General features: G+C 42.5%; 1 protein-coding gene across 3 annotated transcripts in view; it reads left to right on the top strand.

The window, feature by feature from the left end:
- The window catches only part of NUP153 (nucleoporin 153), a 48,427-nt gene extending 30,402 nt beyond the window's left edge, over positions 1–18,025 (top strand). For all 3 annotated transcript variants that reach the window (XM_069957972.1, XM_069957971.1, XM_069957973.1), the window contains 7 exons: positions 876–1,472; positions 8,115–8,297; positions 8,613–9,359; positions 12,964–13,695; positions 14,610–14,867; positions 15,615–15,774; positions 16,894–18,025. In XM_069957972.1, coding sequence (XP_069814073.1) covers positions 876–1,472; positions 8,115–8,297; positions 8,613–9,359; positions 12,964–13,695; positions 14,610–14,867; positions 15,615–15,774; positions 16,894–16,963 — 2,747 coding nt within the window. In that variant the 3' untranslated portion in view covers positions 16,964–18,025. The remainder of the gene's footprint in view (positions 1–875; positions 1,473–8,114; positions 8,298–8,612; positions 9,360–12,963; positions 13,696–14,609; positions 14,868–15,614; positions 15,775–16,893) is intronic.
- Positions 18,026–21,079: the final 3,054 nt, after the last annotated feature.

The raw sequence follows: 21,079 nt of genomic DNA on the forward strand, positions 1-21,079 counted from the left end.
AGTCATGTTTACACACTGTTGTTGGTGTGTCTTTTGGTATAATGATTCTGGAAATGTTTTTTGTGCTCTTGTCACATGTCAGTGCTGCAGACATATCATTGGATTTATGCCATCTTTCTAAAGCCCCTTTAGCTGATGTATGTTGGTGACTAGTAAAAAAAAATCGACAAAATCGATCCGGGCATCTGTCAGTTAAGTTATAGGATATGCATATGTATTGCACATAGACTGTGTGTAATATGGCATATGAAGACTGGATCCTTATTAGACTGAATTTAGAATTGGTCTGTGCAAAAGGGGGGCCAGTGATCAGCTGAAAAACGAGAGATCTCTTGTTCGTCAGCTTATCAATTGCATCTTTAGTGCGGGCAACGAAATCATCTGTATGTAAACAGGAATGTGTCCCATAGCTCCTTGTGAATAGTTTGATGGATTTGTTGTCCTGATCGTTTTTCAATACACCTTTCAGCATTTCTGCCAGCATTTCTGTTCAAGGTTCAGAACCCTTTTTCCTGTAACATATTGATAAGTTGGTGTGCTTGATTGAATCTAGCATGGATGTTCATTCTGTCATTTTTGCTGATGTTTCTTTGCACTTATCCACTTTCTTGGCCTCGGGTTGTGTTGTAGTTTCCTTTATAGCTGTTAGGAACATTGCAGGCGATAGTTTCCTAGCTGTGTTACTATAGCTGTGGTCACAGGTCATACTCTTGAAAAAGAAACCAGCACTGAAAAGTGCTGTTGCTATCTGTGTATCAGACAAGATCATCACAAACACTGTGCACAGGTATCTTTACTGTTTAGCCTACAGTAGGTAGATTCAGATGAGATGTTTTTCTTGGTAATTTATAGTTTATTTCCTTATTCCACTTCAGGTTTTTCCACATCAAGTTCCCAACAAACTACTACAACATTTACCCCTTCCAGAAGCACACCATCTCCCCTTGCAAAGCCTCCTGCAACCTTCTCTGAGAGCAGTAAACAGGCTTTGGGGATTTGGTATTGCAGCAAATGCTTAAGTGATAACAAGGCATCGGACAGTAAATGTGCATCTTGCAGCATGCCAAAAGAATCGCCAGCTGGAGACTTAAAGGACTCTGCCACTTCAACAGCAAGCAGCCCAGTTAAAAACACAGCAACTGTGACAAGTGTACAAGGATTTGGAGACCTGTTTAAAAAAGCTCCTGGAACCTGGGATTGTGATACTTGCTTAGTACAGAACAAACCTGAATCCACAAAATGTGTAGCTTGTGAAACTCCCAAGCCTGGGACTGGAGCTAAAGCGGCCTTGCTCTTACTACCCACCACATCTGAAAAACCCACAGTTTCCACAGACAGTGGCCTAACATCTGCAAGCCTAAAGTTTGAGGAGCTTGCCAGGAAACCTATTGGATCATGGGAGTGTGATGTGTGCCTTGTGCAGAATAAAGCGGAAGATACCAAGTGCATTGCCTGCACTTCTCCTAAACCAGGTTAGTAACAAGTACAACAGTGTACAAAGCATAGCAGATGATGGGTTTGTGTTGGTTGGTGTCACTGTTTTGCCTAATGGAAATGCACAGAAAGATCAATGATGGTAGATAAATTGAGCTGCCATGCAGATTATCGGCTGTGGCATGATCTGTAGATGCCACTAGTAGCAATGTTTTGCAGAAGCCATTGCTGCCTAGCTGAAGGTTATGAGAACAAGTCATGCACAGCTGAGCAGAAAGGCCTACCTTCCAGCCATTGGGGCATGTTGATGAAAATGTCCATTAGACCCTCTGCAAACTTTTTTTTTTTTTTTTTTTTTTAGTGAAGGAAAAATCCCAGCTTACCACTCCTGCCTCACATTTAACACGGACTCCCACTCCAATCTGTGTAAAACATATAGACAAAAGAACAGGATTTGAGTCCAGCAAAGTTGCATATAACATGCATGTAACAGTGTGGTATCACACCAGCGTTTCAGCTGTGTTATGCGGCCTTATTCATGGCTACATCTCCAAGACTTGACCACATTAAATAGCCAAATGTGGGCTGGGCACGTCATCCGCCTTCCCCCTCCTCCAGTGCGTGATGACTGCGGACCCCCACATTTTATGGACTAATGAATTAAAGTCCGCTTGTTGGATTATGTGACTGTAAATAATAAATATATGCTTATATAAACACCAATATACATCATTTCATAATATAAATTGCTACAGGCTGTGATACAGTCTGATCAACGGTACACATAAGCACAATCTACCTGATAAACAGCGCATTAGTAATACAATAACATTTCTTTACGCAAATTCATCCCATAGGAAAAGCAAGAGTTAAGGCAAAACATCTGGGATGCTTTCCTATCTTTTAACATCACCACCTCTCATTGGAGTGTATAACTTTTCTATAGCATATATATGGAAAGACACTGTGGAGCCTTGGTGAGCCTCAACAAAGTGTTTCAATGCTCCAGACAAAGTACTACTCGTAGGGGCTCAATGTCAGGTAGGTGTTCATGCGCTCGGGTCTCCACAGCGTATTTCCGTATATACGCTATAGAAAAGGTATACACTCCAATCAGAGGTGGTGATACTTGACATGTGTTAAGATAGGGAAGCTTTTTGTATGTTTTCCCTTATTCTTGCTTTTACTATGGGATGAATTTAAAAAAAAGAAATGTTATGTTACTAATGCGCTGTTTTACAGCTAGATTGTGCTTATGCATACCGCTCATTAGACTATATCACACAAGAAAATGATTCTTACAGCCTGTAACAATCTATAATATGAAATGGAGCATGTATATTGGTGCTTAACTATGTATTTGTTACGGTCACATGATCTAACAAGCAGACCTTGTTAATTAGTTCTAATTAGTTCTAATATGTGGCGGCCTTCCGCCATCATGCATGGCCCCACCAACTTTAGGCTATTAAGTTTGGTCAAGTCTTGGAGGATGTAGAAATGACTAAGGCTACGTAATGCAGCTGAGACACATTGGAGTTTTTTTTTTTTTTGTTGTTTTTTTTTTTTTTGGGGGGGGGGGGGGGGGGGTTGATATTGCACTGTATACATGCTGTTGGTGTGAAAAATCGACTTATTTGCAACTACGCTGGACTCATCCTGTTCTTTTAGTGAAGGAGGAAAAGTCTGTCCTATGAGCTCTCCTCTGTTTTATACTTTTTTAGGGCCCTATTACACCAACAAATTATCTGACTGATTTTTTTGGAGCCAAAGCCAGGAATGGACTATGAACAGAGAACAGGTAATAAAGGAAAGACTGAGATTTCTCCTCTTTTCAAATCCATTCCTGGCTTTGGCTTTAAAAAAAAAAATTGTCCGATAATCTGTTGGTGTAATAGGTCCCTTGGATAGTTTGTTTTGACAACCAGTTTAGTTTAACGCATCACTTATGGATTGTTTACACAGACAGATTACCGAACAGTTTACTGAAGCAAAGGCCAGGAATAGATTTGAAAAGAGGAGAAATCTCAGTCTTTCCTTTATAACCTGTTCTCTGTTTTTAAGTCTGTTTCTGGCTTCAAAAAAATCTGTCAGATGTGTGTGTAAACACACCATAAAATCCACACTGGAATAAAACAGGAGTTAAAACTACGGCGTGTTTATCTGCTAGGGTTTTTTAAGTGAAAATTAAAAAAGCTGTGGCGCCGAGCAGGTAATGTATGCTCAAGGTTGAGGGTTAAAGGGGCCAGGTTATATATCTGCAGTGGAATGAAAATATGGATGGATATGTAACCCCATACACCTTCACACTAGATGGATTCGAAGCGGATTTCACTGCAAACTCGCAGTGTGAAATTCGCTGCGAATCTGGTACGTGTGAAGCTACCCTAAGGGTGCCTTCACACCTACCGTATGGCAGTAGAAAATCCGCTGCGGATCCGCAGCGGATTTAACTAAATGAATGAACACAGCACTAAATCCGCACTTACAAATCTGCTGCGGATCCGCAGCGGATTTGACAGTGCGTATTTAATGCTGTGTTCATTCATTTAGTTAAATCCGCTGCGGATCCGCAGCGGATTTTCTACTGCGATACGGTAGGTGTGAAGGCACCCTAAAGGGGTTTTTTCTTTTCACTATGAGAATGTATCATACCTTAGGCTACGTTCACACAGAGCAAAAGGGGCGGATTACGCAAGGAAATATTTCCGCCTGAAATCAACTGACGCTGAGTTCCCAGCAGAATGTAAGCAGAATCCCTGCGTATTCCGCTAGGAGAGTGTTCAGCTCGTAATCAGCTCTTGCCAAATTCAGCGCGGAATACTCGAGGAATCCGCATGCATTCAGCGCTGAAATTCAGCGAGTATTTGGCGAGTAAACTAGACTATACCAGACTATATACTAGAATCCTCCTCCCCCCCCTTTTTCCCCATTTCCGCGCTGATTCAGCGAGTAATTTCCGCTTGTATTACGCTTGTATTCCGCGCTGAAACAGAAAATCAGAGCCCCATTGATTTGTATAGGCTTCCGCTAGCGGAAGAATGAACATGTTCATTCTTCTGGCGGAAAGCGGATTAGTTCAGTGCGGAATTTCCACCGTGTGAACTGCAGAGCAGAATTTCCATTCAACACAATGGAAATTAGCTATTTTAACGGCTGAAATTTCAGCGCTGATTCAGCGCAGAAATTCAGCTGCTTTTGCTCTGTGTGAACGAGCCCTTAGACTTTTAAAAGTTAATTAATTGGCTCCCGACACTATACTTACCTGTCTGCATTCCTCCGGTGCGCTCCAGCATGCTTCTCTGGGTCCCTGCTCAGCCATCTGTTAGTGTTAGAGCGGGCTGTTATCGTGAAGGGTTCCAGAGAAGCATGCAGGAGCACGCCAGAGGAACACTGACAGGTAAGCATTGTTTTGGGAGCTTAACCCCTAGACTACTAAGGATGTACCGGTACGCCCTGGAAGTCTGTGCCTAGACGACCCTGGGCGTACCGGTAGGTCCTTTCCTATGAAGCGTACTCCAGAGCGGAGCGCAGCGATCGCGATGCAGCGTGTCATTAACCCCTTAAACGTCGCCATCGCGGTGCAACCGGCGTTTAAGTGAGGGGCAGTCCCATGTCACTTACCGATCAGTGAAGGTCCCGATCGTTTTAACGGACTGCCGGAGGTCTCTCATCTGCCTCCGTGCGGTCCGATCAGTGCTCCGTTGATTAAGTCTGCCAAAGGCAGGTTTAATCAGCAGAGCGCCTATCACACTGATCAATGCTATGCCTATGGCATAGCAATGATCAGTGTGTTTAATCAAAGTATTGTAAGCAAAAATGTCTTTATAAATACCCTAAAGCCCCTCCCCCAATATAAGTTTAAAGGACCACTCCGGCGGGACCCCCCCCCCAAAAAAAAACACAGACACCATACTCACCATCCCTCCGGTGACGATCGCCACTCCATTCGCCCGCCGTCCGCCTCACCATCACCGCCGTCCAGTGATGTCTCCTTCTTCCGGGTCCATGAGAGAGAAAAGGCTGCCAGCGCGCTTGCGCAGCGGCAGCCTTTTCATTGGCTGGAGCGCATCACATGGCTTCCAGCAAGCTCAGCCAATCAGGGCTGAGCAAGCTGGAAGCCATGTGATGCGCTCCAGCCAATGAAAAGGCTGCTGGTGCGCATGTGCACCAGCAGCCTTTTCTCTCCCATTCACTCTCAATGAAGACGCCGAGGAGGAAGAAGACCCGGACCGCCCCCAGCTCTGACATCACCCGACACCAGAGAAGAGGACCGTGACGACCGTAATAGGTAATGTATATATTCTTTAACTTCCGGGGTGGGGGGTCAGGGGTCGGAAAGTGGGGGAAGGGGGCCAGACCGGGTATTTAACCACATTACAAAGTTATATAACTTTGTAATGTGTGTTAAATAAGCCAAAAAATTTTTTCGCCGGAGTTGTCCTTTAAATCACCCCCCCTTTCCCATTATATAAATAAAACGTATAAAAATAAACATATAATATACGTGCGTAATTGTCCGATCTATTAAAATATAACAAGCGTCATCACTAACTGCGTAGACGTGAAGAGCGAAAAAAGTGCCAGGATTACAGTTGTTTTTTTTTGTTACATTATATATAAATAAAACGTCCGATCTTCACATATATGGTATTAATAAAAACTAGCGATTATGGCGGAAATAATGACACCCCATACAGCCCCCTAGGTGAAAAAATAAAACCGTTATAAGCGTCAAAAAAAAAGATTCCATAAAAAAAAAAAAAATACACACACACGAATCTGTGTAAACCTGCATATGGTTGTGTTCGGACTGACCTACAGAATAATAGTATCATGTTGCTTTTACCGTATAGTGCATTACATAGACACAGGAACCCCCCAAACGTTACCATATTGCATTCTTTTTTATGATTTCACCAATTTATATCTTCATAAATAATTTGGGGTTTCATCATACATGTTAGTGAAAGACGCCATTATAAAGTACAACTACTCCTGTAAAAAAACAAGCCCTTACGTGGCCCTGTAGATAGAAAACAAAGTGCTAGAGCTCTTAGAAGGGGAGGAGGAAAAGACAAAAACGCAAAAATGAAAATTTGCGCGGTCCACTGGGTCATTTTGGGCCTGTCCTCAAAGGGTTAATAGTTAACTTCTAAAAGTCTACAGCACAATATTCTGGCAGCAAAATTTAAATCTGTATCAGTGGAGTGTCCTAGACTTTAATAGAAATTACTATCTCTGCCAATTTCACTGTAAGGGTGCCTTTTACACAGATTTTTGAAGCCAAAGCCAGGAATGAATTTGTAAAGAGGAGAAATCTCAATCTTTCCTTTATGACCTGTTGTCTGTTCCTGACTTTGGCTTCCAAAATCTGTCAGATAAATCTCTGTAAAGGCACTCTAAGAAACTCGCAGCATTAAAGGGGTAGTGCGGCGCTAAAAAATTATTCACAGAATAACACACATTACAAAGTTATACAGCTTTATAATGTATGTTATGTCTGTGAATCGCCCTCTTCCCTGTGTCCCACCACCCCCGCCCGTGTATCCGGAAGTGTGTGGTGCATTATACATTACCTGATCCGTGTCGAGGCCGTCCGCCATCTTGTGCCAAACGTCATCTTCGGACGGACGAATCCTTGCCGCCGCCCCCCCTCCGCCACCTCATAACTGTGCTCAGCTGCGATTGGCTGAGCACAGTTATGCTCAGCCAATCGCGGCTGAGCAGCTGATGACGCGGCGGAGGGGGGACGGCGGCAGGGATTCGTCCGTCCATCCGAAGATGTCGTTTGGCACAAGATGGCGGACGGCCTCGACACGGATCAGGTAATGTATAATGCACCACACACTTCTGGGTACACGGGCGGGGGGGGGGTGGGACACAGGGAAGGGGGCGATTCACAGACATAACATACATTACAAAGCTGTATAACTTTGTAATGTGTGTTATTCTGTGAATAATTTTTTTGCGCCGCACTACCCCTTTAAAGAAGTTATCCATCGCTTAAAAAACATGGCCACTTTTCCCCCTTTCGTCTCCAGTTCAGGTGCGGTTTGCAATTAAGCTCCATTTACTTTAATGGAACTGAATTTTAAACCTCACCCAATCTTGGGAAAAGTGGCCATGTTTTTGTAGCACTGGATAACCCCTTTAAATCCACTGTGAATGCGGTAACTGCAGAAGTTTCAGTGCAAATTCCAAAACAAATGGGCAGTGTGTGAACCAGTGAGATGCAGCATCTAGGAGTGTGAATGCAAGTAAGTTAGACCATGGTAGACAGGCCTCCATCTGCTATTTTAATACACTTTAATAAGCTTTAGCGTTGGCTGTCCAGGCATGATGGGAATTGTGGTTTTGCAACAGCTGGAGGGCCTGAGTTTGACATCCCTGGTTGCCTGTCAGTGTTATGGAACAGCCACAGTTGTAACTACTAAACGAAGAAACTAGTTTAAACAGTATGGCATGTAATTTATAAATTTATATAATTTTATAGTGTGTGTACCAATTAAAATGTACCCTGAAATCATTCCAATAAAGACTACAATTCTTCCGACAAAGATCTTGTACAAATATGTGATGTAGAAATAACTTATGGCTCTTGCAGTGAGTCAATGGGAGAAGATAATAATAGGCTGGTCCTTAAAAAATAATAGCTAATGCTTTTTATTTACATTTAGGAACTTCAGCTCCTGTAAATTCTTCTGCACCTGCACCTCAGAATCAACTTGGACTATTGGATCAGTTTAGGAAAGCAGCTGGAACCTGGGACTGTGATGTGTGCTTGGTAAATAATAAAGCTGAAGCTGTAAAATGCATTGCCTGCCAGAGTGCCAAACCAGGAAGCAAAGCCGAATTAACAGGTGAGAGTTAAAGGGTGTCACCTTAAAAATGTCCCTGTCATATATAAAAAAAAACTTTTGACATGTTGCAGAGACATGTCAAATGTTTTGGTCAGTTGCGGTATAAATGTTTAGACCAGTCTGTAATTATAGCGGGGAGAAACGCACAGCTGAACAATTTTTAGCCCGGAATCTCCATCTCCACGCAAGGCAAGCTCCATTTTAAGTCTTATGCCTGTTGTGGACCAGTTATAGGCTCTCAAAACTCTTGTTACCGAGTACTACTTTGATAATGGAGTTGGCTCTGTGTTAAGTTTTTTTTATTTTGTTTTTTAGGGTTTGGTACCTCATCTGGCTCCACACTTCCAACTATTAAATTTGGATTACCCTCCTCCAGCAACACTGGGGAGCTGAAGTCAAGTGCCTCCACGGACTCATTAACTTCTGTGTCGGGTGGATTTTCTTTCCCAAAGTTTTCTGGAGAAATTAAGTTTGGTACAAGTTCTTCCTCTTCAAAGTCAACAGATGAAAAGAAAGATATAGGTTTTAAATTCGGGGCGCCCAGCTCTACCAACAGTACAAGTTCAACATCAAACTTATTTGGCTTTGGCAAGCCTGCTGAAAAGGACACCACTGCTAAACCATTGTCAGGTGACAATCCATTTGGATCTACACCTAGTACGGTGGCTTCTACCCCTAAACCAGAGACTTCAGAAGGTCCTAGTTCCAATGAGAAATCTAATTTGACAGTTTCATTTGGTTTCAAAGAGCCTGAAGAGAAGAAGAGTGAAACTTCTGCTACAAGTGGCTTTACGTTTGGTAAAGTAGAACAAAAAGAGACAACATCTCCCTTTATTTTTGGGAAAAAGGATGAGAAATCTGAGACCAGCACAACGGCAGCAGTTTTTGCATCCAAGAACGAAGAACAGCCAAAGCCATTTGTGTTTGGCAAGCCAGAGACAGCCAAAGCTGATGCTCCAGCACCTGTCTCTTTTTCTTTTGGTACGTCTAATGCTACAGAGAAGGATGCTGATCAGGCTGCAAAACCAGTCTTTTCTTTTGGCCTTACTGCCCCTGCCACAGGTAATAAATAACTCCTGGTGCTTACTGTGCGTTTAACACTGCATTAAATCCAAAGTTGACATATCCGTGACCTGTAGTTTTTTAGTTTTTATATTAAAATACAGTACATCTCTAGTTTCACCTTACCTTGCTCCCCAGGGTTCCACTTCCATGTTGGTATAGTATATAACTTCTGGGGGAGTGGGTTCTCTATTGCACTACTTCTTAATTCCAGTCCTCGTGGCCCACCAACAGGTGATAATACCTGATGCACTAAGTATAATTATATCGTCTAAGCTATATTGGCTTGGTCACATTTAAATGCAAGCTGCTATGAGACGCTACAGCCCATGGGCAGGATTTTGCAAGGCCTCTGTACTGTAAGCCCCCATTGCATATTGATGAGCTTTACTTGGAGTGGGGATGGGGTAATTACTAGAAAAGAGGAGATGAGGCGCTACGGCAGTAAAAATCACCACGCCTCTCTGACACTTAATGGGCCATAGCATGAATTTCAGCTGAAAAAAAGCAGATATATTTCACAGGCATACTCTGTAACAGTGCTTTGGTTGACATGTTTTGCCAGTATTCAACTACATTGCCTGGCTTCTGTCAGTTTTTTAACACTGTTACATTTTTATATCCCCTTTTCATACCCTTAAAGGGGTATTTGAAAAACATGGCCACTTTCTTCCAGGGACAACATGACTCTTGTCTTCAGTTCAGATGTGGTTTGCACTTAGGCTCTGTTCCCTTCAGTGGAACAAAAACCTTGCCCAAACTGGAGACAAGAGTGGTGGTGTATCTTGAAGAAAGTGGCCATGTTTTTCTAACACTGGATAACTTCTGTAAGACGTGGTAACAAGGTCTTCATTGCATTTGTGCGGTTCAGCCCCCAGCGTGGCCTATTGGCCCAAGTTCATATTTGGTAAAATCCCTTCAACAAAAATCTGCAAAAATCCACCAAACATGCACATACCTTGCCCCCAGATTGTCATGACTTTTATCTACCCCAACATGTTGATCAGTGACTACAGATTCGGTTTGATGATGGTTTTTTAAATAGGCACTGTTGATTTAGAAAACTGCATAGATCAATAGTGCACGTACATATAGGAGCCTTTCTAATATATCTTATCAGATAAAAGTACTTCCTTCTCCTGTTGAGAAATGAAAAGTATGCTTTAAGTAATTCTGCAAGTCCCTAATATATTTTGTGCATATATATCAGCTTTGCATGGATAGCTTCTCATTAAATTGATCTCTACTGCATGAGCTAAAATGCTAAAGGAGAATTATTGATAAATTATTCCATGCAATGGAGATGTGTTCCTTTTAAACGTTAATAGAATGTATTAAAGGGGACCTCTGTTACACCAATCGGCCATAAGATTAATGGGAGTAACATTGTCTGATAACAGTGGTACCAGTCAAGCAGTAAGACATTTTAAGCATTAAGTGATTAGTAACGATGTCCTTGCAGTCCTTGTGCAAACAGTATACATTACCCATCCATGCTCCAGGGCTCCTCTTGCAGTCTGGTTTCTCCCCGATCCCACACGCTACATTTTCAGGTCGGCCTGTCTGAGCTGAAAGGCCCCTCAGCCAATCGCCGTCAAGGACTGCTGCGGCCAGTGATTGGCTGGAAGAGCCCTGGAGCGTGGATGGGTAATGTATACTGTTTATAGAATAGTCAGCCGCCAGCCACGCATCGCTATTACACGTATCCATGTACGGTCGATGCCCAATTTTATGTTTGGGCCCAAAGAAATCAGGCGATCGTTTAATTGGCTGCTTGTTGTCTCTCACACTGATCGGCCAGTTATCGCTCTGTGTAATAGGACCCTTAGTCCATGTGGCCTAATCATGCTAAATAGCTGCCATAATACAAATTGTGGGGAAGATTTATCAAACATGGTGTAAAGTGAAACAGGCTCAGTTGCCCCAAGCAACCAATCAGATTCCACCTTTCAGTCATCAGACTCTTTGGAAAATGAAAGGTGGAATCTGATTGGTTGCTAGGGGCAACTGAGTTAGTTTGACTTTACACCATGTTTGATAAATCTCCCTCTGTGTGTCTAATAGTACATTAATGCAAGGATGAGCAGAACCCTTTAAAGCGACTCTGTACCCACTTTGTGACACCCCCCCCCCCCCCCCAACTACTTATACCTTTTTTAGCTGATGAGGAGTTCTGGTATGTTTATCCATGCTGGTGTTGCTTTCCAGAGGCCAAAATTCATACTCTATTCGGGCTGTAGCCGTGCCAAAGAGGCGTGGGGGTGTGGTTGTCCGTCTCCCCCTGCCTTCCGATCTGCCCTTTGTTTCTCTGGTGTGTCCTCACAATGCCGCCCCATCCAGCCTTTCCCCACGTCTCTCCTGCCTGTCCCCACCCCCGAACACCACTGTGCAGCCCCCTTCCTGAATCAGCTGGTCCTCTTCTCCGCACAAGCGCCTCTGCGCTTCGATCCCCCACACGCGCTGTGACGCTACCGGCTTTGTGCGTCACTACACGTGCACGGGATCGTAGTGCGACGGAGCCCGATGGCACATGTGCGAAGAAGAGGACCTGCTGTTTCAGGGAGCAGGCGGCACAATGGTATGTGGGGGGTGGGGGACAGGAATTAGAGGCGGGGAAAGGCCGGGCTCGTCACAAACACTGGACAGGGGCGGCATTGTGAGGACACACCAGAGAGGCGGCGCAGACCCGCCTACGTCATTGCAGCGGCTCCGGGAGGTTCAAGGGGCGGCGCATGCGCAATGACTGCTAATACTGTGCGGCTGGACAGACGGTGTATCGGGAGGCAGGGGGAGACGGACAACCACACCACACAGGTGGCGCTTGCCTAGGGCACGATTGCTCTAGGCCACACCTCTTTGGCACGGCTACAGCCCGAATAAATTATGAATTTCGGCCTCTCGAAAGCGACACCAGCATGGATAAACATACCAGCAAAAAACTTCTCATCAGCTAAACGAAGTTATAAGTAGTTGGGAAGGTCACAAAGTGGGTAAAGAGTCTCTTTAAGGATCTATTGGAGGAACTTGATGCCAGCTATCACAGTAACCTGTCAGGTTTTATTGAGGCTCTTGTTATTTGGTCTGTTTTTGCAGCATGATAGGACGTAGATATGTACACTTATCAGCCATACTATGAAAAAGAGCCCTCTGCTCATTCTGGGTTTAGTAGTCTAGTTGTGGTCCTATTCAGTGATGTTTTTTTCTGTATACACTTGTGTACAGAGATGGATTTCAATCACTAAGTCTGACTATCCACTGAATATATATTTGAGAAAAAGATTCAGCATAGCCGGTGATTTATTGATATTCCTATTCATTCTCAAATCCAGCCTGTTTAGCTGTTCCTGCTCTATAACTTGCTGCCTGGACTGTGTTGTTAGCTTGATAAGTGCCCCTTAGGGCCAGTTCACACGAATTAAAACTGGCGCGCGAGACCTCCCATAGACTGCCTGCATGACACGGAGGCTGGCAGTATTCCGCCAGTTTTTCTCTTTGGGAACTGAGCCTTAATCTGTCTTCAAAGGTCAGAAGATAATAATGCAATGCTGAATCAGTTTCATTAGAACTGACCTAAGGTTTGTCTCTTTTCATTTTGTGAAAATAGGAGCCACCAAGCCGTTTGGATTTGGATTTCAAAGTAATGGGTCCTCTGCAGCCCCACAGCCAAGCAGTATTGGAAGTTCGGGCAGTGCATTTGGCAGTGTTCAGCAGCCCAGCACCCAGACAAGCACTAGTGGCATTTTTGGAGGTGCCGTGCAGTCTAACAGTACATCTGGTTCCAGTGGCTTTGGATCCACAACCCCAGCTACTGCACCCTCCAGCACTGGGTTTAGCACATCTGCAGCTTTACCTGCTCCTACCGCTTCTAGCAGTCTCTTAGGCGGTGCAACAACCATGAACTCACAGGCAAATTCCAGCACGATATTTGGAAGTGCAGCTCCTTCCATTGCTGCCTCTAGCTCCAGCAGTGTATTTGGCAGTGCAGCACCTGTAAATACAACTAGTGCTAGCAGTGTCTTTGGAACTGGAGCCTCCACGAACACATCAGCAAGTTCCAGCAGTTTGTTTGGTAACTCGGCGGCATCCACCAACTCTGCAGCTGCACCCTTTGTTTTTGGACAGCCTGCCACCACAGCGAGCACCGCTTTGTTTGGCAATCCGAATGAGTCCAAGTCTACCTTTGCTTTCTCTGGACAGGAAAGTCAACCGGCCGTGACCTCTGCAAGCACAGCTGCAGCTGCTCCAACCCCGTTTGTCTTTGGAGCAAGTGCTCAAAGTGCAACACCAGCAGCTCCAAGCTTTAACTTTACGGGAGCAAACACATCAAATGTAACAGGTAAAGCTTTTTCGTGTCTCTAGCCGGCAGAACCATACAGATCAGGTATCTCTAAAGGTCTCCTTTTCTTCAATATTGTGGGGGCAAAGGGCATATTGGGAGTTTGAGATCATGTAGTTTAGGTTTTACAGCTTTTTGAAATAAAAAAAAAATTTAGTGCCCATTAGTGACTTTCCCTCCAAGCACTATCCATTGTGGCCAAGCAACTAGCAGTGCTCAGTATGATTACAGTAAAACATAGGGCCTCTAATACCAAATGATAAACTCTGAGAGAAATGTTATTTTCTTATTGACCCAAAAATCTTGTATACGTTGTAGCGGGAAGTACCCCATTGACTTTTGGCTGTCATGCATTTAAATTATTGTGTAACAGTACATTTCGAACATATGCCAGCCAGTCTTCCCCTAGCAATAATGGCTTACTTTTAGAGTTTTTAAGAGATACACCTATTAAAATGGGTACTAGATGTTTTAAGACAGGGGTTAACATTTTAAGTAGGTGATCTCAGAACTCTGCTGTTACAAAGACTAATGCCCATAGATATGGACTAATGTCCATACAGCTTCTGCCAGAGACTATTGGTGGTAATTTGATTAAGCAATATTACATGGGTAATTGCTCTTTTGGAAATATATTGTGCTGCATGTGTAGGTCTGCACTTAATCTTTATTGTGTTGCTTATGTGGGAATATATATATGATGTTTCATTGCATTAACTGTTCACTTACCATTTTTAAGTTGTTGTTTTTTTCCCTCTGGTTTTATTATTTTTTTTTTTATGTATTTAGCTGGCTTCTGTGTTTTGAATCTCAGATAAACACACAATTTAAAGATTTTGTAACAATTTTTAGCATTCAAAGTCTTATGTCTTAGAATCTTATGTTTGTTTTTTTTTCCTCCTTCACCTTTCCAGGTACTAACTCCTCTCCATTTATCTTTGGTGCTGCAGCTGCCCCTGCTGCCGCTGCCAGCCCTGTGCCGGCATTTGGGAGGCCTGCCAGCCAGACGAATGCCCCTCCAGCATTTGGCTCATCAGCATCTACTAGTTTGTTTCCCAATACTTCTCAAAATATCCCTGCATTTGGGTCACTGACAAGCAATGTGCAGACACCAGTGTTTGGGCAGCAAACCTCTCAACCTGCCTTTGGATCCAGTGCAGCTGCTGCTAGCAGTAAGTATCGTGCTCTTGCACTCTTAATGAGTATTTTTGAAATCAGAGCGATAAAGAAAGTGGCAGAGCAATAAATACTGGAATTTCTTTTTGTCACTTAAGCCAAACTGACAAGAAGGCTGTCATTTTTAAAGGTCTGGCATGCAGTTCTGTGTTTGAACAGTTTAAAAGCATATCTGTCACTACAAATGTCAAAAGTTATTGATCACAGTGGGTCTCACTGGGATCAGGAGATATAGCCGGGGAGAGGATACAGCAGCACAATCAGTTTCTCTTCCGGCTGCTAAATTCGTCAATGTAAGTCTAAGAGATTTAGCAGCTGGCCAGGGAAACTATTGCTACCTCCTCACCCTGGCTGTATCAGTGGGTTTATACAGAGTGAGACCTGTTGTGATCAATAACTTTTGACATGTCTAACATTATGTCAAGTTATTTCTAGTGACAGTCGCCATTCAAGCTAAACCTGCCAGCTGTAACCTGGAGACACTTGGTACCTTTGTATATACTGTATTTAGCTGTGCTTCTAGAAAGGCTTTTCCAATTTCCAGGACTTTTTCCCACTAGTTTTCTGATAAAATTTTTAGTGTTGACTTTTGCCTGTGCCAGTCACCTCACAGTATCTATTATCCTGGTTTACTCTGTTACTCTAACTGGGTCAAATGAAATCAAGTAGTAAATCGCATGTACCATGGAACAATGTACCCAGGTTGCTTTTCTTCCTGATATTACACAATTATTTTCTTTCAGACACTGGATTTCCGTTTGGGAGCTCAAATTTCAACTTTACGAGTGGAAGTTCATCAGGACTCTTCCAATTTGGTGCAAATTCGGCTCCTGCCCCTGCTGCTCCAGCACAGTCTACAAACTCTGCATTTGTCTTTAACCAGCCCCCTGCATTTAATATGGGGTGAGTATATACATTATGACTTATGCCCAGATTTAGACTTAAACACACGATAAAATAAACAGTGTACGTCACTTAAGTAATGACTGCCCCATGTAAATCAAAAGGCTGCAGATCAGGGTCTTGTGCCGATTAGGGGCCGTTTCACACTGAGTAAATTTACTCAGTGTGAATTCGCCTCTTACTTAAAATGCTCAGATTTAATGGCTCAATCACTTCTGCACACAGATGTCGATAGAATTGGGTGATCAGACTGGCAGCTCAATCTATATAAATGAAAAAAACACATACCAATTTTACACATCCTGCATGCCACAAGTGTAGTTTTAGTTTGTTTGCTTTTACTATATATTTTTTTCTTTCCTTTTTTTTTCTTTTTTTTTTTTTTTTTATACCTGGATGATTATCATCCACTTACAGAGACTTTGTCTAAAGCTAAGTAAAAGTGATGCATTTTAAGCTAAAATAGGGCGTTTGTTGTTGGTGTTATAGCACTAATATACAAATATGTGGCACGTTATGCACTGGAGAACCAGTAGGTTCACCTAATTATAAATGAATATAGGAATTTTAATTAAACGAGCCCAATGGGATCCACAAAGAACAATTCTGAATGCTTCATTCTAATGGGAAACTTTGCTCTGGCCATGAAGCCCCAAGTCATGCAAAGGTAACTTGTCATTATATGGCTATGCAAAAAAATGGAGGATCACTAAATGATCCTTACCCTTCTGTGAATGATATCCGTAGTACAAACAGTTAAAATTGTTATCCAGCGCTACAAAAACATGGCCACTTTTCCCCCTACCGTTGTCTCCAGTTCAGGTGCGGTTTGCATTTAAGCTCCATTTACTTCAATGGAACTGAGTTTCAAAACCCCACCCAAACTGGAGACAACAGTAGGGGGAAAGTGGCCATGTTTTTGTAGCACTGGATAACCCCTTTAATGTCTTCATGATACCCTTATTTTTAGTGATATCAACTTTATTTTAATGCTACAAAATGAAAGTGAAACCCTGTCTTATGGTGCTTTTCAAATAGTTCCTGCTATCCTGTTGATCATCTTTGAGCAATTTTTGACTGCATTTTTTTTCATTGTTGACAATATATGGTCTCTTCCAGGGCAAGTGGACGAACTGTGACACCTTCAATATCTAATCGAAAAATAAAGACTGCAAGAAGACGAAAATAGACTGCAACATATTAAACCCAACCCCTTCTTTTTCTTTTGGTTGGAAAAATTAATAAAATAAAAAAAAAATAAAAAATGATGTCCTGCATTGTGCGAATACTGGAGTGTACCTCATGCTGTGTTTAGTGGAAGTTGGATCTGCCCAAGGACTTGAAAGTCCCCGATCCATGTCATCCCCCCTTGTAATTAAACGTGATAATGGGAAGATTTTTTTTTTATATATATATATAAAAAGTTTCAAATTCTAGCAACTTTAGTACCAGACTTGGCATGATCTGGCTATACAAGCAAATATAGCCTGCACAGCGAATGGCTTTTGTATAATACCTCTTTCATCTGCACCACTATTTTACTGACGCTTTGAAATTGTAATTACAAGTTGAGGGGTTCTATATAGTGTAGAGGAAGATGAATGATTTTTATGCCTCGTTTGTGCTGGTGTATGTGTGAAGTTGAGTGTATTGTGCACCAAGACTCTTCTGATAGCTAAAGACTGATTAATGGATGGTCCTTTGCTCGGGATTTGTTAGATACGTAGTTCTTCATCCAATAAATATGCTTCCCCTTTCCTTTTTTTTCTCTTCTATCTTCATTCTTTCTCTATTGTTTTCTTTTCTTTTCTCGTCTTTAATTTTTATTTTATGATATTCATGTAAATATAATGGTCTTTCTGCATATTTTTCAGCATAACCTAAAAATCTGTGAACTTTAAATTTTAATTTTTTTGTGTTGCAGCAAATTTTTGTTTAGACTTGTTTCAGATTTTATTATGTAAATCTCATTATTCAAAGTTGCCTAATTCCATACAAATAGTCTTTAAAGAAAATTGGAAATTCTTTAAAGTATTAGGTTATTGGCTTTTCTGATCCATTTTTGTTTGGACCAAAAACCAGTATTGTACAAAGTATTAAGTATATATTTTTATATTTACACAAATGGACTGTGGTGACTTTGGATAATAAGTAAGTTTAATATTAAAGCCATGTTTATTACAGTATAATTAACATGTTAAACCATGGGATAAATGCCATCAATAAAATTCTAAAATACAAATGGTTTTAACTCTGTTTATGCTGTGACTTACATGATTTATTGTGCTTGAGGATGTCAGTGTTGCATATTTATTTTATATATTAAGCTAGTGACTTGGGGGTGTCAGGACTTCTATTCTACCCATCTTACGTGCAGTAATAATTTAAAAACATGGAAGATTGTCAGCCGAAGAGAACTACCAGGTCCATCAGCCGAAGAGAACTACCAGGTCCATCTAGTCTGCCCTTATAATATTTCCTTTTTTATTATCTTAGGATAGATATGTTTATCCCATTCAGTAATGGTTGTTGCTTTTGATAATTTCCCCAACTAACCTCAGACTGTTCTATTGTCTGGTTTCCTACTGAAAACTAGAAATGAAACACTTTGTTACACTCGATCGTTGGCTGTATTAAAAGTACTTGCCTTCTGAACCTTATTTAAAGGGGTACTTCAAAATCAGGTAAAAAAAGAGACATGCTGCAGAAGCATGTAGCATTGCTTACCTGTCTGCCACAGCAATAAACTATCCATTAGTTTTGGGTGTCTTAGTTCTGCATTTTTGTGCTTGAACTTCCTGGTTGAGCAGTTGCTCAGTACAAGACCCAGAATGCATTGCTGTCGCTCAGCTCTCCATGACGGTCCTCCCACCCTGCCTATCCCCCCTTCCTCCAAGCACCTCTGACAGTTCCTTGCTCATAGCTGTTGCAGAACATCTCATTTCACTGCGGACCACTGCACAATCTCTGAATTTGCAGTACCTGTTTTTTTTTTTTTTTTTTTTTTTAATTCCTTAACTTTTTTTGTTAGGTTTTTGTAGTCCTATTTTTCATTTCTCAGCAGTGTTGAAACAGGGAAAAGCCACTGAAGCCAGTACCATTGGTAATAACACAATACTGTATTAAAAAGTTCTGTATTGTGGGAGAATGGTTTTTATTTAAACAATTCATCATGTCCCTGCCTCCCCTTTGTTTCTGACATACTATACTGATTTAGAGCCCTAAGTTTTTTCTGATATTATAGTATAGTATTATATACTTCATACTGTCTACCATTTTTGCCCGGGCTATGGAGTCGGTAAGCCGCAGCTCCGACTCCTGAATTTTATCAGGACCCACTCAGACTCCAACTTCTGACTGCTTACAGGACTGCTTTCCTGCTTACAATCTTCTATGTTTCTAACTAAATACCATACACACACAAACTCTGCTAACAATGCCAGTTACCTGTAATATAGAGGTCAGCCATAGTGATATAGAGAAGTCACACACAGTAATTCAGAGGACTCACTGTGGGTGTGGGGGCACGCCATAGAGCGCGCGCACACACACAGCCTGCTGCAGCCATAGCGTGCGCACACACAGCTGCAAACACACAGCTAAATTGTTCTAAGATTTTTTTTTTTAAAGCTGGAGTCTGAGTCGGTAATTTTTTTTTGACTCCAGCCAAAACTAGTTCTGACTCCGACTCCACAGCCCTGATTTTTGCAACTAATCTTTGCACCATATAGTTATGTAGTTAATAATGTTGAAAAGAAAATGAGCTCATCAATTTAAATCCCAGTTAACTAATGAACCATCCTGTGAAAAACTCCTAGCAGATATACCAGTATTAGCCAAGGTGGCAGATTTTCTTTCCGATGCCTCAGCAGATTCCATCAAGATGGCGGCCAAAGCAGCTGCTCTCTCCAATTCTGCTAGAAGAGCATTATGGGTCAAGTCATGGAAAGGTGATATGACGGCCAAAGCAAAGTTGTGTGGGATTCCCTGTAATGGTAAACTCCTATTTGGGCCCTTTTTAGACTCCCTGTTAGAAAAAGCAGCAGATAAAAAAAAAAAGGGTTCCCGGCCCAGCCTAAACAGCAGGAGACCTTTAAATAGAGGAAGCAGTATAAAAGACCCTTTCGTATCTCTCAAGAAATTTAGAGTCCCAGGAAAGGGTAAGGGCTTCATCTTTAATTCCAGAGACGACAAGCCTAAACCTTCCCAGCAGTGATGCTCTCCCGGTGGGGGGTCGTCTGTCTCTTTTCTCCAAGGCTTGGGGGGGAACCCCCAGTCCTTGGGTGCTTATGCCCCTATTCCACGAGTCGTTTGGAGGAGCAAACGAGCGCTATTAGCGCTCGTTTGCTTCTCGTTCCCCGCTCGCTGCCGCCGCTATTCAACGCGGCTGCAGCGAGCGGGTGAGTGCAGGAGGGGGCGGCGGGGAGCTGTGGGGGGGCTGCCCGGGGGATCGCTGATCATCCGGGCAGCCCATAGGATATAGCAGCGTCTGTTGCCGATGCTCCTATTCAACGGAGCGACGGCAGCAGATCGCTGCTATATCAGTCGCTTGTTTTTCAACATGTTGAAAAACAAGCGACTGCAACGATCAGCCGACATGAACGATGTCGGCTGATCGTTGCACTCTATTCCACGGGACGAATATCGTTCGTAGCGGCCGATATCGGCCGAATATGAACGGTATTGCTCCTTTAAACGACCCGTGGAATAGGGGCTTTAGCTCAATTTCATCGGGACTTCTGGAATTCAGAAGTCTTCCCAGAGACAGATTTCTCCCCACCAGGAAATTATTATACAAGGCGAAACAACTTGTCATAGAAACAGAAGTTATGTCCCTAATTCAGAAGAATGTCCTAGTCCCTGTCCCTTTACAAGAACAATAGAAAGGATATTACTCACCTCTATTTCTGGTAAAAAAGCCAAATGGCTCTTTCAGGGTGATAATAAATCTCAAGGGCCTAAACAAATTCCTGCAATACAAGAGATTCCGAATGGAGACCAACCTTGGAATGGAGTCAACCTTAAATCTTCTATTCCCAGACTGCGTGATGGCATCTTTAGATCTAGAGGATGCCTACTACCATGTACCCATCCATGTCATACACCAGAGATATCTTCGTGTAGCAGTCTGGGTGAAGGACAAGTTGATTCACCTACAGTAAAGGGCACTTCCATTCGGGGTCTCGCAGGCACCCAGGGCATTCACGAAAACTGTAGCGGACATGGCTTCCTATATAAGAAAACAGAACATAGTCTTTATCCCTTATCTAGACGACTTCCTGATAGTAGCAAAAACAATTCCTTG

This window comes from Dendropsophus ebraccatus, chromosome 2 (assembly GCF_027789765.1).
Source record: "Dendropsophus ebraccatus isolate aDenEbr1 chromosome 2, aDenEbr1.pat, whole genome shotgun sequence".
Taxonomy (NCBI): Eukaryota; Metazoa; Chordata; class Amphibia; order Anura; family Hylidae; genus Dendropsophus; species Dendropsophus ebraccatus.